Genomic DNA, 18,631 nt, shown 5'->3' on the forward strand with positions numbered 1-18,631 from the left:
AACTGGCGGATTATTTTCCGGATCTTTCTCGATCCAAACGGAAAGAATTCCGTGCGTGTATGTGTGTGTATGTAGCGGCTGCTTCGAGATCTTCCCGGGGAACCGTTTGTAGCATCACTCTCCTCCTGATGGATTCCCTTCTGGCCTAAGGTGCACAAACAGGCTCCTGGTGACACCGTTCATCCGCGCTTTCATGATAAATGAAGAGCTTCACCACAACAGCGACAACATGCTCCAATCGCTGTTCAATTAGAACTGAGTGGATTTCCGAGCGGCGCTCGCTTATATACCGATTGGTGATTTCAATAGCCTATTTTGAAAGCAAATTTAAGACTATTGAAACAAGTTTTTGGATCAGAAAGTAACAAGTATAGAACGCGTAGACATTTTATCTTTCGAATGAAGTGTTTATCATACCATTTCGTTCAGTTGTTTAGGAGCTATTAACACTCAAAATCTCGGTCTCCGGCGTAACGCTTTCGTTTTCGAAACTTTGATTTTACACCCCGGTATAGAAATGAAAGACGTAGTCCTACGTCAAAAAGCATGAAAAATACTATGTTGTACAGCATTTGATCGATTAATTCGAAAAACAGTACATTGAAATGCAAGAAATTGCATTTAAGTTTGGGGAAACATGTGTTTCCGAAGGAATAATTGAAGATCTTCTTAACATGTTCGTATTCAGAAGATCACGCAGCGACGAACGACTTTACGTATCAGTGAGTAGCGTTGACGTTACGTAGCAAGCGGGAGTAGTTGTCGTAGGGTAGAGTCGTAGTTGGATGGTAGTGAAATCGGAAGACTGCTATCGAATGAAGCATTAGAGTTGCGTATTGGACTATTGATTCTCGAATGCTCAAAGTTTTCCACGATTAGGTTGAGGTTGACTTTGTTGGAGCGACTGAATGTTCGGCAAAGCAAACCAATTTTTGACGTAGGACTACGTCTAACCGGAAGATATAGGGGGTGAAATGGAAATCTAGGCACTGAACAAGTAGTAAAAAATGCAAGATTTGGAACGCTTATAACTCGAGCATTTCTCAATAGATCGCGAAGGTTTTTGCATCAATTGATAGAAAATATATCTACGCATCTATTATAACGAATAACATTTCATTTTTCTTGAGATAAATAATTGAATAATTGTGAAATATCAAGCATTGTCAAAATGCACTATGTGCCCATTTTTGATTGGTCCATTTTGTGCTCCTCAAATCGTACCGACCAAAACGGGCAACCAGCGGCAGCAGCGAAATAGAATGAAGCACGCTTGGAAAGGAAAAAGAAAAAAATGAACGAAACATTGGTCGCAGTCTCACACATGCGTAATTCTCGAGCCAGCCAGTCAGCTTAAAAATCCCCGCTCCGCTGCCGTAACGATCATTCTCGTTGAAACCGTACACCACATCGTTTCGCATCACAACACATCAACAAACCAACCCAAGCAGCCATGTCTGGACATGGTAAAGGGGGAAAAGTGAAGGGAAAGGCAAAATCCCGCTCGAACCGTGTTGATCTGGAGTTCCCCGCAAGGGTAGCTAGGCCGAGCGCGTTAGTACCAGTGCACCAGTCCACCTAGCCGGCGTTATATAGTTTCGGCCGCCGAAGTGATCGAGTTAGCTGGCAAAGCTGCTCGGGACGATAAGAAAACCCGCATTCGGAACAGAACACATTCGGTTCGGCGGACATCAAGACAACAGGCAGTTGCAGCGAGTGGCGAGTGGCAAACGCAATCGCAAAACGGCATCAGGTAGCAGAAGAAAAAAGTTTGTTCTTTATACAAACATATCGAAATGGTTTTTTTCAAAACCACGAGTACTAAGTTTTCTCAATTGGAACCATTCCATAAAACAAGGCGCTTTTCAGGGCCATTAAACCTTCCAAAAAAGAGTTTAGGAAATACAGTTCAATGTTTTCTAAAACATTATCCAAAATAATAATAAAACACAAATTGATTTTTTCATAATTTGTTTGCCAGGATCTGATGAGTATGTGAATTTGGCAGTTGTTCTGAGCTTATTGATAGTTGGGGACTTTCCTGATTATTCAATTTTCACCAATTCTTAAATTGTTTCCAGATTGAAAGTACAGTAATTTACAATTAGTTCGACATTTAGCTAATTGGACGGACATGTAATGCGTCTTATTTAGATGGACATTTTTGTAAACATAGAGATCCAAATTATGACCCCACATTGAAAGTCGACACTGTTCCACTGTCATCGCAAATGTTCAATTACAGGTTAAAATCGCCTCCAATGCGACACTGAGTGGCGCTTCGGCACGTCGCATTGAATGTAATTAACTGTACAACATGTCACAAAGCTGGATGGGAAGAAATTTTCCAACTGTGAAAGCTGTGGCGAGTGGCAACAAATCGCTAAACAGGAAGGTTCAGCCGAACAAGATGGGGATATCGAGTGATAACAAACTCTTTAGATTGAAGATAATTTTATGATCCTGAAAAGGACCCTTTTTAGCCTGCATGTGAATCCAACGAGCGAACAAATCGTAATGAATGTATTTTTCTTCTTCTTTCTTTGTTTTTAAGAGGCTTTAAACTTTGCAGTTAATTCGCCTCTAGCTTATGTATTTTTTTGCCATCGCTCCCTTTTAACGCTCATTCGTTCGTCTCGTTGGACTCGCCCCTCTGGCTGAGTCTGCCGATTTATCTCTATCCTGTGAGTGTGTACCGCTAGAGTATAAAACACGCGGACCCCAAAAAAATATCTTATTTTCTTTCAAACCGTAAACCCGTGTGGTTGTACGGCATCGGCATCGTGGACGTAACAAAGGAGGACAAGTTAAGGGAAAGGCAAAGTCCCACTCGAACCGTGCAGGTCTCCAGTTCCCCGTAGGTGTATCCGCCAATTGCTCAGCAAGGGTAGCTAGGCCGAGCGCGTTAGTACCAGTGCACAAGTCCACCTAGCCGGCGTTATATAGTTTCGGCCGCCGAAGTGATCGAGTTGGCTGGTAAAGCTGCTCGCGACGATAAGAAAAAGCGCATTCAGAACAGAACGGTGACCGGAATAAATCGCCACAGTAAACAACTGCAACAGAAACAACCGCTTAGAAAAAGTGTAGTAGGCTAGAAATATTTGGCGCGGGAAAAACATCATGTGCCTCACATTTCTATTATAAATTTATTCTCTTGTTCTCGTTTTTCGAAATTTATTCTGAGGACAATGTAATGGGGACGAAGTCCCCATTTGGCGAGGATAAGGAATCGAGGCGGCCCATGCCGCCAAGATGACGCAATCCGAGTCCACCGCCGACCCGCCGTCGGAAGCGGCGGTGTCTCGCACGCAAACCTGGGATCCACTGATTGCCCGGTTAGTTTGAAACATAGGATACGATCCTTTAGCAATGTCCGACCGAGCTCTAGCGAGCGTCGGACGGTATACGTCTGCCCGGGGCGTTACGTTTGCCTGGGGCGATACGTTTGCCCGGTTAATTCTTGTTTTGAAATACAATACCGCGCCACAATATTTATAGCCTACTACACATTTTATAAGCGGTGGTTTCTGTTGCAGTCGTTTTCTGTGGCGATTTATTCCGGGAACCGAACAGAACACATCAAGACAACAACAGGCAGTTGCAGCGAGTGGCGAGTGGCAAACGCAATCGCAAAACGGCATCAGGTAGCAGAAGAAAAAAGTTTGTTCTTTATATAAACTGCTTTGGTGGCAAATCCAGAACAAGGCGGCATCGAGGGCGTTCGAAATGGTTTTTTTTGAAAACCACGAGTACTAAGTTTTCTAAATTGGAATCATTCCATAAAACAAGGCGCTTTTCAGGGCCATTAAACCTTCCAAAAAAGAGTTTAGAAAATACAGTTCAATGCAATGTAAAACAATATCCAAAATAATAATAAAACACAAATTGATTTTTTCATAATTTGTTTGCCAGGATATGATGAGTATGTGAATTTGGCAGTTGTTCTGAGCTTATTGATTTTCACCAATTCTTAAATTGCTTCCAGATTGAAAGTACATTAATTTACACTTATCTCGACATTTAGCTAATTGGATGGACCTGTAATGCGACATATTTAGTTGGACATTTTTGTAAACATAGAGTTCGGGGTCCAAATTATGACCCCACATTGAAAGTCGACATTGCACCACTGTCATCGCAAATGTTCAATTACAGGTTAAAATTACCTCCAATCCGATACTGAGTGGTGGTAATGCGACGTGCCATTGAATGTAATTTACTGTAAAATATGTCACAAGCTGGATGGGAAGAAATTTTCCAACTGTGAAAGCTGTGGCGAGTGGCAAATGCAATCGCTAAACAGAAAGGTTCAGCCGAACAAGATGGGGATATCGAGTGATAACAAAACAAAACAAATAAACTCTTTAGATTGAAGATAATTTTGTGATCCTGAAAAGGACCCTTTTTAGCCTGCATGTGAATCCAACGAACGAACAAATCGTAATGAATGTATTTTTTTGCCATCGCTCCCTTTTAACGCTCATTCGTTCGTCTCGTTGGACTCGCCCCTCTGGCTGAGTCTGCTGATTTGTCTCTATCCTGTGACTGTGTACCGCTAGAGTATAAAACACGCGGACCCCAAAAAAATATCTTATTTTCTTTCGAACCGTAAACCCGTGTGGTTGTACGGCATCGGCATCGTGGACGTAACAAAGGAGGACAAGTTAAGGGAAAGGCAAAGTCTCACTCGAACCGTGCAGGTCTCCAGTTCCCTGTTGGTCGCATTCACTGATTGCTCCGCAAGGGTAACTAGGCCGAACGGATTGGTGCCGGAGCACCAGTATACCTAACAGCGATTATAGAGTTTCGGCCGTCGGAGTGCTCGAGTTGGCTTGCAAAGCTGCTCACGACAATCAGAAAACCCGCATCAAGAACAGAGCAGCTTCGGTTCGGCGCTCATCAAGACAACAATTAGTTTCAGTGAGTGGCAAAGTGTTTCTCCGGCACGTCGCATTAAATGTAATTTACTGAACAACATGTCACAAGCTGGATGGGAAGAAATTTTCCAACTGTGAAAGCTGTGGCGAGTGGCAAACGCAATAGCAAAACAGGAAGGTTTAACCGAACAAGATGGGAATATCGAGTGATAACAAAAACACAACACCAAAGGTTCTTTTCAAAACCATCAACATATTCATAAAGAGTAAACAGTAAACTAATCCATTTTTCAGGTTCACGTAGGAGAAGAAAATAAAACAACATATTTAAAATATATCTTTAACAAAAGCTGTCCCCTTTGACTATACAAACTATACTACGTCACTCCGGTTATGTCCCCGACATTACCCACCCGTCTTTTTCAGTGTAATCTCGCATTCGTCGGGCGAAAGTGGTTCATTCAAACGTTGACGGTTGTTTCGGGGACGGTGCTTGCAGGCGACTCATTTGATCAGTTCTAATACGGCCTGATTCTACGCGGCGTGTGAGGTGAGATGACAATTGTCACATCACCATCACGCAACTCTCCTCACTCTATTCCTACAGTCGTTTCGGATGCCGTGAGAGGTTCATTTGATGTACGTGAGAGGATGAACAGCAAGTGACAAGGCGTTCATTCTGCTGGTTGCCAAATCTGATCAGAGATGCCACATTCGCACATGTGTTCACGAATTTGCAGACATTTAACTTTTATCACAACCTTTTATTCCTGCTGCAGGCTATTTAAAATAGTGACAAAACATTATTGATTCCATATGATAAACGAAGCTGGTCAGTATGTCAGACATTAGCACATATTTACAAATATTTCAGATTTTTATCGCATATATTTGAGAAAAAACATCTGGCATCCCAGAATTTTATTTGTTTCGCTCAGAGAGGTCAGATATTTGTTTTGCTGCAGTCAGTACCGTATCTATAGATCTGATTTAACCTGGCCTGTTGTTAGTGTATCAGGACATTCTGCCGAATTTGCAGGTATTTGATTTAGATTTGGTGAAACAGTTGATTGCATCCTGTAAAGTTTAGCATTTTTGTTTGTTTTGGTCGTAGTTGCTGCTGCTCTCTGCACTCTCAGTGTTAAATTGTTGCTCTGGCTCCGGCTCGGGCATATACCACGGCTTCTGAAATGGATATGCAGTTCGGTGACGATGACTCGCGGATAGATAGATGAAACACAAGACCCATATGATAGATATATTTTAGAGAAAATAAATAGATTTCATGAAATGAAAATAATTTCGGTGTGCTTATTCGTCCAATTGAGGAATAACAGACTCACTACCGCTTTCACAAAAAAAAACAAACTACTTGCAATTTGTCTTTCGTACTGTGAAAATTGAAGATAAATTGAATTTATTGATACATATAATACCATTACTATCGATTCTATACGACCCAAAAAAACACTTATTATTCCTCTTCCTTTTTTCATTTGTTTTCATGCACTGTCGACACCTCAAGACATGTCGACGATTGTCACCTAGAAATCCCAGTTCATGTGACAATCGTCACGTATATTTGAGAGCGGGAATAAAGTGAGAGTTCATTCAAGTGAGATTTCTCACGGCATACGCCTGGTGGAATCGCGTGACATAAGTGACAATTGTCATCTCACCTCACACGCCACGCAGAATAAGGCCGATAGTTTGGAGAAGCGATCAAAGAGTCCGAGCTTCTTCAATGACTAGTTGTCACTCTGGAACTATAATCAGCTGGTAAGACCATTGCATCATCCGAAATCGTAGAAATCTAGGTCCATGGACATCATCGTGCAGGATTCAGTTCAGCGGGAATATGATTCAATTCGATTGCCTTCGTCAAACGTTAAATTTCAGTCACAATGGTCGAATCAATCCACATAAACACGGGCTCTGTAAATTCTGTCGACTTACGGATCGTGTTGATGAGTTGACTTCCAAACAAAGGGGCACATAGTTCCAGTCGTAGAGCGGAATTATAGAATGTCCCGGCAATTGCGCGCCACGCATCTTCAAGGTATGTAGGATTGGAGCATTTCCGTGCCATCTTCCGAGACGACGTAGTCGGAACTTCCGTAACCTTTCGTGGAAGCAGGAACAATATAAAGTATATTGACGAAAACGAACTTAAATTTGTTGGGGATATCTTTTCAGACAGTTGTCTTATAGAATTTCAAGCATGGCAGCAGTCCAAAATCCATCTTCACGTACGTTTCGTCATCCAACTTTTGAGCGCCTCTTTTGCTCACCAAATTTTGCTTCGTCGTCCTGTTTCCTTGCTTACAGGCACGGAAATTACGATAACCTTCTCGCATATGGATTCTCCGGATGGTACTATGATTGGAGTGGAGTAGAGTTGTGAGATTTTTAACGTGGGTATCCAAAATCAAATTTCTTCTCTCGGCTTCCATCCTGCACAACATTTTCAAAACAAAACGGATCAACGCGAAATCTTCACCGTCGAAAGAAACAGGTTTTCCAAACAATTTGCTGTCAAAAGATTTCAGATTTTAGATTTCAGATATGCCTACTACGACCGCTGCTATAAAATAACAGTGGTTTCGGATTCTAAATGTATTAAGCCTTAAATGAAGAAAACAAACACAAATGACTCTGTGAATAGGTTCCAAATCGAAATTAATAGATCCTTTTTGGACATTGAGCATAGCAAAGTACCGTTAGGTACCGTAGTATCTCTTATAACGATGCAAAGATGCTGCAAAACACTGATCGAATTAGACGAATTAAATTTCATTATTCAAACAAATAATTCCGTCGACCAACAAATCATTTTCTATGGTTTCTCCTAATGTCAAACGTTGCTGATTTTCGTCGGATGATTGATTGCGTCATTTCCGTTCCGTTTCAACCTAAAAGTATCATCAATTCCCGCTCCCATGGAAGTTAATCTACCGCCAACTGATCCTTGGAACATGAATGAATGAGCCACTTTCCCCCCACGAGAAATTGATAGAAAGATCACCGATAATTATTCATCGTCCAACGGTTTTTGGGACCCTCTCTTTTCTGGCGATCCAAATAAAAACGTGACAAATTGCATTCCACTGCCATCGGGGCGCACCCGATTCTCGGATCAATTCAACGTCGCCACATCGGGGTATCATCCTTGGCCAATAAATCAATCCAAGTGTGTGTGTGTGTGTGTGTGTGTTTGGCGGGGATCAAATCGGTAAGTACTGCCTGTCGTCGTCGGCGACAGTTTTTCTGCGCTGGAATGTGTAACATAACAAACACACAAAAGTCACCGGTTGTGTTGTAATTATTTAATCTTGGCGCGAGGACCCTTCGACCAGAAGGTGGCAAAGAAAAATGTCGAAAATGCAGCAGCACTTCTCGTATCCGATCCATCTCGGTGCAGTGCAGTGAGGATGACGACGCGATACACACACACACACGTACGCACGGGATGTTGGAAATGTCAAACAAATCCACATTCACCGCTGGCAACGAGCGTTGTGTTGTGTTGTGTTTGACTGTGATGTGTGCCAGGTTCGGCTTCAGTGGTCGGAAAATTAGCTCTTGAGTAATTTATTCTTTGACACACCAATTTAGACGATTTAGACTGTAAAGGAAACGACGAAAATGAGCCATTTGAAATGATGAATAGTTGTAAAAATAGCGCATATTTTGTCGAGATCTTTTTATACCCCATCGGATTTTATTATTCGTTGGAAGCGCGGTCGAGAAGGAAAATACGGAAAGAAAGAAAATACAAAAAAATAAACATTTCAATTTTAATTTTATATCCTCTAATACGTCTTCGTCAGGAGGCAAAGGCGGGAGGGCGAGCGATGGATGTGCGATCATCGTCATCGTCACGATCAACCCGGGCGGGGTACGACGGTTGGTTTAGTTGATGGGTTGGTCGGACGCACGCTCGCGCGCTCTCAATTTGAGGCCAAACCGAGCGCCGAAAAGAATGACTTAACGCTAATGAAGCGGACTCATAAATGATTTAAGTGTTGTTTCATGTTTACCGCAGTTTGATTTTTTGACAAACTGTATTATAAGCCAGCTCTCCTCGGAAGCCGAGAGGTAGCAGCGCGTCTGTCGGGACTGTGATCTCTCTATTTTGTAGCGCTGCTGGAAGATGGTGCATCTAATAAAACCTGCTCAAGAGTGTTGAAAACGGCTCATTTGCGAAGCAAAGGCTTACGGGGAGCACCCAAGAAATGGTAATTAATACAATCAGGGCTTAAACTGCATCACGTTCGCGCGACGGTGGATGTAGGGTGAACATGGCTTTTATGAGCTGCCGGAGTCAGTCTGACCGTTGTTGTTTGGAATTGTTCGCATTTTCCGTATGATGGAACACTTCCCCGAGGATTAGCTTCTTCTCGCGTCGAGATGTTGAAATTCATAAAAACAAACTATCATAACATGGTTGGCGACGAGATTAAATAGTGTTTTCAAATTCGTGTGCGTCGCCTGGGGACTGAATGGCAGCTCATTCATTTTATTGATTTTGGGATTTGAAACTTTGTGTCGTGTTTCTATACACAACCTGCGATAAAGCAATATTAATTGAAGAAACGCAACTTTCAGCTTCATTAACATTTGTTTACGAGTATATTCATTCGGTGAAAATAGATTATGACCGCAGAGAAAAATAACCAACAGATGCAGAAGTCGGAGATTAATTTTTAACACAGAAATTCACCAACGAAACTTCCAGCTAGTCCGAGTTCCACTCTGTTCGAAATTATAATTTTTCACTCATCATCCAAGTAACCTCTGACAGAAAACGTCATCATGCATTCATAGTCTGGATAAATTTACTCACCTGTGTCTCCGTAACATTCAACAACTTTGCCATCTCCGTTCGCTCGCTGGACGAAAGGTATTTCTTGACCTCGAATTGTTTCTCCAGCTCGAAGATTTGCCGACCGGTGAACGTCGTGCGGGCTTTCTTTTTTCTCCGGCCCCCGTCCAGCTGGCAGTCGTCACCATCTTCGGGATCAAACGCTTCCGGCCGACTGTTTTTCTTGGAACCAGCCACTCCGAGGGAAGCCAGTTTTTGTGCACCGGAAGAGGTGGAAGAATCTCTCATCGAGTGTTGCGATTCGTTCGAGCCGTAGGTCTCGGATTCGACGTCCGTTGAGTGTGCCCGCTCTCGACTGATGGAACGTATCGATTCCTGCGTACTCTCTGTCGAAAAGATTTGAAAGCTGTGATATTGTAGGCATGCATACCTAGTATTATTAGCGCCAACAAAACAAAATACCTTCTTCAAGTTGTTGCGATGATTTGGGAATGCACAGATCGAGCGGTTGATCATCGGTGTCTTCCCTCGAAACTCCCAAACTATGCATGAGGTATGGCATCATATGATTGTTCTGTTCCATTGCAGGAGAGGATTCACTTCGGATAGAACCCTTCCAGCCGAGAATGTCCATGATTGAGTGTGGGGTGGGGTTTTTTGGCGGATTAGCATACACGTGGGGATGCCATTTGTTGGTGAAAACGCTGAGATTTGTACTGTGCCACACGTCACTATCGGTACTGTTTGTGTTGGTTGTGGTGGTGGTTGATGCAGGAGGTGGAAGCGGTGGCTGGGGAGGAGTTTTGTGTTCCGCCTGGGCCGCCTGCGTATGGAGATCGGGTATGTTTGTAATGCACACCTGGTTCACTTCGCGCACCTCCTCAGCCTGTGTCATTTCGGTAAACGGATGGCACGGCTGTTGCTCGGGAAAACGTCTTTGGTCACCTATTGTTTTTTTTATTTTCTTGATTGAGAGAGCCTCGACACTAATGACGGTCGGATGGCATTGTATACAGCTGAAAGCGAAACAATGAAAGATGATATCTGAATTATAAACTGCATACCAAATCATTCACTCAAGCTTATCATTGTTTAATAAATTAATAATTTATCGAATATAGCCGAGTATGATTAGTAATGGAATAAACAATCAATTTATCGGGTTTTCTATACGTGTTTTCATTTGAGCTCTTTCGGCGTTGGCCGAGAATGCTTATGAAGTTTTTTGGATAATACAGCCGGATTACAGTTGACGCAGTTGACGCGAGGTTATGTTTACAATAAATTTGTTCGTTGTTCATAACTTAACAATTCAAAGTTTCTTGAGACCCGAGGGGTTAGTGCTTTCAACATTCACTCAAATTTGAATGAAACAACAGTAAAAGCAGTTCAGTTGCTCTGAACTTCTCATACTAACGTATCGAGCAACTGCTGTTGGCGCTGAAGATACCACACGAGGAATAAAATCGAGGACGATTGTTTCCATGCATATGTGCTGAAGAACTTGTACTCATAATGTTAAAAAGTCATGAGAATATTTCGAAGAGAGTCTAGCAATTCTATTTGATCCCCTGAACGTAGGCTGTAAGCTGTATACAGTAGAACCCCGATTATCCGCGGAATAGTCTGGCTAGGTCACCGCGTATCACGAAAATTGCGGATAACGCAATAAACGACTAAAAAAGAGATGCAAACACAAAAAAAGATATTCCATCGTGATAACTATGTTTTATCAATACAGAAATCATTAAACTATCCATCAAAAGCTCGAGTACACCAGAAGTCAAATAATGTGAAAGCCATGACCAAAACAAAAAAAAAACAAAATCCTACCACTCTTCGATAAATTCCGGGATAGTCTATAGTATTACTATGGAACTCGCTTTCGCGGATAATCGAGATTCCACTGTACTTGGTTCAGTAGCATATAAGATTCACGGGGCTGTTTGCCGTTGCATCATTCGGATTCAGAACATGTTACTGAAATTCAATGTAAATAATTCCTCAAGCTGATTTCAGAAACTATATTTAAGAACAACATACGACCCGTGTTTCGCACTTTGTGTAATAACATATAAAGGACCGCTCACGAGTTTTCTCATGTTTCGCGTTCCGTCTGTTACGGATGGATCACAAAATAATCCGTGTTTTCTACACGCTGTCTTTAGATGTCACCTACTTTGATACATTGTATCCTACTCTGTGTATTCAAGTATTTACATCAACAGCCAATGTAATAAGCTTGATGGTTAAATCCTTGCTCTGCCAAGAATCTAACAAGGCCTACCGATGACTCGCCTTCGTCTCATCCACACCGAAGGAAACGATCTCCTTCGTGAAATCCGGATAAATCAAACTATGAAAAACTATATAAATGCTGTGTATTTGCCCCAAAACGTGCGGTTTCAGGCGTATGTCTTACAGATTTCTTTCCGGTCCTTAATGTGGTCATATCGTCGGCATTATTTTAAAACAGGTTCACAAGTCGCTGTTTTGTAAATATGTAAATATAATGTAATGATTTGGTGGATGATGCAATGCTCCCGTATAATTATCCTTAACCCATATTAGGCCAAGCGTGCGAAAAATCGAACAGTAACTTTGATAATTTTTCATGGCTTTGGAAAGTAACCATATGGCAGGGTTTTGGTATCAAATGATAGCTTAGTTTATTAGCTGCTACTTACTATCAATTTTAATTCAATTTTGTATGACTTTATTGGGTAATAAATTCGGTTTAAAACAGCCATGTGCGTAAAGTACATAAGCTCACATAACCTAACAAAAAACAAATTCTTATAAAATGCAAAAATATGTCAACCTTTCTACAGTATTACTTTGATGAAAGAACACACATTTTGATGCAGGAAAAAAAAACATTGGATTAAAGCTCCTACAGGTACAAAAATATAGGTTTGATGAATGTTTTTGTTTGGTGATTTTTTGATTTTTTTGTCGTTTTCTGGAAAACGGAAAAATGGAAAAAAATTCTTGAAGATTGGGGTTTCTGTAATGCCAGTTATCGAAATCAGACCAATGGCTTTCGTTAAAAAATATTTTTTATAGCTTGGTCGTTAACGGGTTAATGATATCTATGTATATAAAAATCTCGTGTCACGGTGTTTGTTACGCAACTCCTCCAACACGATTTGGTGAAATTATGCACAAAAAACGTGGTATGCATGAGAATAGGTTGTAAACTATATATGATACCGCTAGGATACCGATTAGTATATATTATATCCCTATGCAGGAAAAAATTCTGAACAATTTTTTTTAGTTTTTTTTTGAGTTCAATTTGAGTTCAAACCATTCCATATCCCATATTGCCCCAATTTGAAACCCATCCCCTATTTTGCAACGAGATTTTAGTATTTTTATACAAACAAAATTCACATAATTCAAGCCATTGTTTGTTTTTCAAACAGAACGAATTTATTTACGTTATTAAATGATGGCATTACGTACGCTTCATCGAACTTTCATTCACACACGCGCAAGTAACCCCAATTCGTCTAAAGCAAGGCGCATCGCCGGCGAGCTGGAAGACTCATTGAATGAGCTTGAATTGTTGAAATACTTCAAAATACACCCGCTATTGTAATCAATCTTGATAAAACGCCAACTGTAGAGAAGAGCAAGTGTGGAATCATAGTAGACGACTGCACAGTGACGCAAGAAATTATGATTCGAAGAAGAAACTATAATCTGAAATTCATCGTTGACACACACGAACGACTGCAATTCCTACGACACAATCAGCAATAACGACGTGAAGAAGAATACATTACCTTGCGAGACGCTATCATAAGCAAAGCCGACGCAGTCTCTTCTATTGCCAGGCCAAAACACAATGCATCGTCATGATATTACAGCGCGTGTGTCATGACATCACACAAAAATGAAGTCCGGTCGGACTCAGTCCCACCTGTTTCTAGATGTATTCGGTTGAATTGAAGAAGCGAGGATTTCCTTATACACACATTTTTAGATAGTTGAGCTCCGTGTTTCATTTGTGTGAAGCAAAAATGGTAATGGAGATTCGGGCGGAATAAACACGCTTTTGAAACAAAAATATTACATGAAAATTTGCTCTACATATCAAGTATGTGTTCTATATAAAAAAGTAACGCATTCTCTGCATATGGGGTAAAATCTTGAACGAAAAAATTGTGTCTGATGATGATTTGATGGAGATGGTTATATGGAAATGTAAGGAACTTTATAGAAAAAAAAAGTTTAGCTAGGGTCAGTACTATGTAGTCTATGTATATAAACGACATCGTGTGACAATTTTCATTCAAATTTCAACAATTCAAAATTGCTTTCCGGTCTACCAATCTGATAGAGAGTGTATTGCTCCACAAGTACGGATGAGTTATTTAGACGTTTATTTTGCGACAAGGCAAGATTGTCACATTTGCATAGAACGATTAAACCTAATTGAACGGATTTAAAAATGCAAAAGTCGATTTCGACCGAATCGTGAAATTCGCTCAAGTTTTGAACCTATGGGATTCCGGAAAATGAATGAATGTTCAATACCGTTACTACAAGCAAGGTTCATGACCCATGCGGTGACCTGAAAGTTTTATCGCCTTGCATGGCAGATGGAAAATGTACAATGCGTTTCAAAATTAGAATGAAGTGAATACTCCTCGATTGAATGACAATGACGAAATAAAATGGCGAAGCAAGCATTCACGGTTCCAAATAAGACGGTATAAGTTGTCTGGCGTATCGTTGGTTTCCCAATTTATGAACTGGACCCAGCAGTCATAAATTTACCCGTCCATCTTGAAAATGACAAGCGTGTACTTTCCACCCACTCTGTTCTCTTTACATGCAACTTTTAGGCGACTAATGATGTCAGTTACGTTAACTTCCGTCAAATGGTTCCATTCGTTCTCTTTTATCGATCATATTCGATTAATTTTATAAATCGGTAAAACATTCAAACACACTTGCAATACATTAATTATGTTTTATTTAACAGCCAGAATATTCATTAGAATTAATTTATATAGCAGAACAACGTTTGCCGGGTCAGCTAGTTTCATAATAAAATTATAATTGGTGGGCCATGAACTTATCAAGCGAATGGAACTAAATTTGGCATGTGATGGTTTTAAGGTGGTTCGTGGTTCGACACTGTATCAAACATGTATCCCATGTAAGGGAGAAACATGTTGTTTGCAATTGATTGAAAAATCTTCAACGAGAATTGTGCCTGAAAATAATTTGATATTACAATGAAATTTATAGTAAAAGGAACCCACGAATGTTCGTTTAGCAAGAAAACGTGAATGTTTGAAGGTATTGATAACCAAAAAATCCATTTTGGGCGGAACGAAGTTCGCCGGGTCAGCTAGTTGATCTATAATATTACTAATTCGACCAGTAAGTTTACGGTAGACAACACAAAATCTTAAACATTGACTCATGTTTTGTTTTATTTCGCTGTACGGAGAATGTGTTCACGTGAATAAAGCTCGCCTCATGGTGAACTTACCTCAAAACTTTTAAAAATCGAAGTTATTGCAATATCATGTTATAAGGACGATATTATGTATTTCCTAACATACTTGTCTATGTCTTTCTGGTGATTGCTTGCCATTGCTTAAATTAATATTCAATTGTTTTCAAACTACTATCCGAAGGAGTATCTCGTTGTTGATACTTGCTATCGCGTATAGTAATTTCTATATTGTTTTCAGCAGCGTTTGATACTTCCTTATAGTTTCAAAATTGCTAATATACATATTTAATTATTCATTCTATCTTATACATATTGATATCATCAAAAAGAAGTGCTAACTAATTGAAATCATCATCATTGTCGTGATTTTCAGCAGATGAATCGCTATTTTGCCTAATTGACTTATTCACATTTTTCACGTAGTTTTCCAATTGTGGGTTTCATGTCGTTGACAAATTGTGAATTCCCAGCAGCGACTACGTTGTCTATAGTAACGCTGTATAGTTACCAAAATAGAAAAGCAACTTTTTTGTAATTACCTTAAATTATTTTTTGGGTCAGGTTTGTCGATTTGTGCCTTACATCAAGAAGTATTAGAAAGAATGGTCTTGGTCTAATCTATATGTATAACGTTTGCGTTATTGAGTTTAATGAATGTGAGTGTGAATGTGAGAGTGAACATTGTTAACATATCCTTTTATCCCTTCCTTTTCCTGAAGAAAATATGTCACCCTTTTAAACTCGAGTAGACCGCGAGTAATCGATTTTCTACACCATTAACATTAGAATTAAGGAAAAAAGTTTATATATACTTGTAACAATACAGTCAGGAGTTTGGCTCCTTTAAACTTATGTAACTGAGCCTGTAAAAATAAACGATTTAATAAAAAAAAAACGTTTGCGTTAAAAAAAATAGACACAAATTGATTTTTCGGGGGTTTACCTTCACAGGCACTGACGAAACTACCCATGCAGCAAACAATCATAGTAATCCACGAGTCAGCAGAAAAAAATTGACAGCTCTATCAGTCGAACTCTAACCGTGATGGCGAAAACAATGAAGCTACTCCGCTCAGAAGTGTGCGCGTTCAAAGAACGGTACCCCGCCGCGTCGAAAACGGTCATCGTGCGGCACTTTGTGCACGCCGGATACGTCCGTTCCGGCATCTACAACATCTTGGCACTATTAGACAACAGTCAGACCATCGAAAGAAAGCCCGGTTTCGGACGGCCGACGACCCTGAGCGACAAGAAGCTCCAAAGGATGCTGCAGAAGAAGATCGAGGAAAAGTGGCTACATTGTTGCGTGCGCTTGTCCGGGAGGTCGGCCAAACCGGCCAAACAGTGAAAAAGCACCTGGCGAACATGGACACAGACTAGATGTCATGAAGCGGAAGCGGAGCTGCATGCAATGACGCAGCGACGGCGGCTGAATAAGATGGTCAAGTCGATTTTCCCGGCGATTCGCGACGTGGCGGTGGTGATGGACGACGAGACCTATCTCACTCTGGATGGCAACGACTGGCAGGGCGTTTCACTTCCCCCACGAAGGAAGTGAAGCTTATTTCACACACCAAGTACCCCAAAAAGGTGCTGCTGTGGCTGATTCGCGACGTGGCGGTGGTTTTCGCGAAAACGGCGAAAAGATTGATAAATAAAACGATGAAAGAAGTTATATCTCGTTGATCGTAATTTTATCAAATGACTGGAGAAAGTATTCTTGACACAATTATTGTAAACCTTCTCCAAAGAATGGAACGTGAAATATTGTAGTGTTAATTGATATTTCACTGTCATCGAACTGGTTAACGCAATCGCAGCTAAATGTTGAGAAAAGATTCATATTTGCCTACTCCACGCGCAATTATCCCCAATTAGGTCGCAAATGGCAACAACACTACCCCCTCTCTCGTCATCTGCTGGTATAATTTCAGTGAATCCGAATCGCATCACCATCAGCGAGAAGAAGAAACATTCCGCACAGCGCGGTTTATTTGTGCAATAATTACCTAATTAAATCAATAAAAGTCAAGTGGTTGTGCAACTGTACCGTTTCACATTGGGCCATGGGGAATGTGGCAGAAAAGCAGCGCTGGAGACCACTATTGTTGTGTATGAAAGGATGTGTCCACTGCCCTGTCCCAATTGACGCCGCTGCCGCCGCTTACAATCAACCAATTATGTCCGAATGTTGGCTCAATAATTCCTAGAATCAGAGCCCGTGGCCCGTGGTGGCGACACGACTCAATTCCTGGAGTAGCAACAGCAAAAATCATTTAACGACCATTTATCGTTTGAATGCAAATTTCATTCAATTATTAATATCAAAATTCTTGATGACGATGATGATACATCACCCACCACTCCACGCGCGTCCATTCCGTCGTTGGATCATTGTTCACCAGGATGAATTGCAGCATATTGTTTGTATCGATTTGATTGTCGTTGTATGTATATTTAATTGACCCCTTCCCTGCATGCCACGGCTACAGCTACCCCACGATGATAGCAGCCTCGTAAACGCGCGCCAGGAGGGAATTTCGATCCACCCCCGTTTCTCCACCATCTCCTACACTTTTCTCCTCGCTGTCACAATTCTTCGTGTATTGCATCGTGTTTGTGTTTATTATTATGTAGGAGAATATGAAGTCAGCAGTCAGTGCCTAAAACGAACTGGTCGTTAGCGCAATTGGACAAAAGACGAATGATGACATGTTTATGCTTTACATTACCAATCTCGGATCCTCGTCCATTGGACAATCTGAGAGTCGATTGTGTTGTACCAACGTGTAATCATAAGGCAATTGAGGGTCAACTAGGTGTGTCATTCGACTGTTTAATTCGTTAAATTGTGCCTCCCTCGGGGTTTCTTCTCTAAATTGTCCTCTGCATCGAGATGTATAATCATCCGAATGTAAAACTAATAATCCCTCCGACAGCACTTCCCGTTCTCAACAGCTGGCAATCGTCAAGTGAGTTCTCGGTCTGCTACTGCCTTCCGATGCACCCTATAATGTTAATTGATTGGTTTTCGAGCATTTACCCTGCCTCCTGCTTCCCGCCTTTCGCCTCGCGTAGCCCCCACCCAGCATCATATTTGTTAGATATAGCTCACTCCCTATCGATCACCCACAATACCCGCTGCTGATTCCCCGACCTATCTCTCTCTGTTGAGTACATCATCACAGAGCAGAGCCGACCATTGGCAGTGAGAAAGATACATTTCAGAGTACACTCGTCGTCGTTTGAGGCGTTTATGCATAAATCTCATCGCACGATTCCGTTCGTGCGCTCCCTCTCGAACTTCAGAGTCCGTGGTGTAGAATTGGAGCAAGATGGGCTCACAAATGAAGGCACAATTGATCAAACAAGAATGTACGAGAGTATTATAAATTAGATGCGTTTTGAGAAGTGATTTTAAATTTATTTAGATTCCGCTTTAATTGATTA

General features: G+C 41.1%; 1 protein-coding gene across 6 annotated transcripts in view; it reads right to left on the minus strand.

Annotated features, from left to right (window-relative positions):
* LOC129763330 (homeobox protein DLL-4) overlaps positions 1-18,631 on the minus strand; it is a 117,224-nt gene that overhangs the window by 7,552 nt on the left and 91,041 nt on the right. For all 6 annotated transcript variants that reach the window (XM_055762287.1, XM_055762289.1, XM_055762292.1 and 3 more), the window contains exons 2-3: positions 10,165-10,718; positions 9,724-10,088 (exon numbers count right to left, since the gene is read on the minus strand). In XM_055762287.1, coding sequence (XP_055618262.1) covers positions 9,724-10,088; positions 10,165-10,718 — 919 coding nt within the window. The remainder of the gene's footprint in view (positions 1-9,723; positions 10,089-10,164; positions 10,719-18,631) is intronic.

Source organism: Toxorhynchites rutilus, chromosome 1 (assembly GCF_029784135.1).
Source record: "Toxorhynchites rutilus septentrionalis strain SRP chromosome 1, ASM2978413v1, whole genome shotgun sequence".
Classification (NCBI taxonomy): domain Eukaryota; kingdom Metazoa; phylum Arthropoda; class Insecta; order Diptera; family Culicidae; genus Toxorhynchites; species Toxorhynchites rutilus.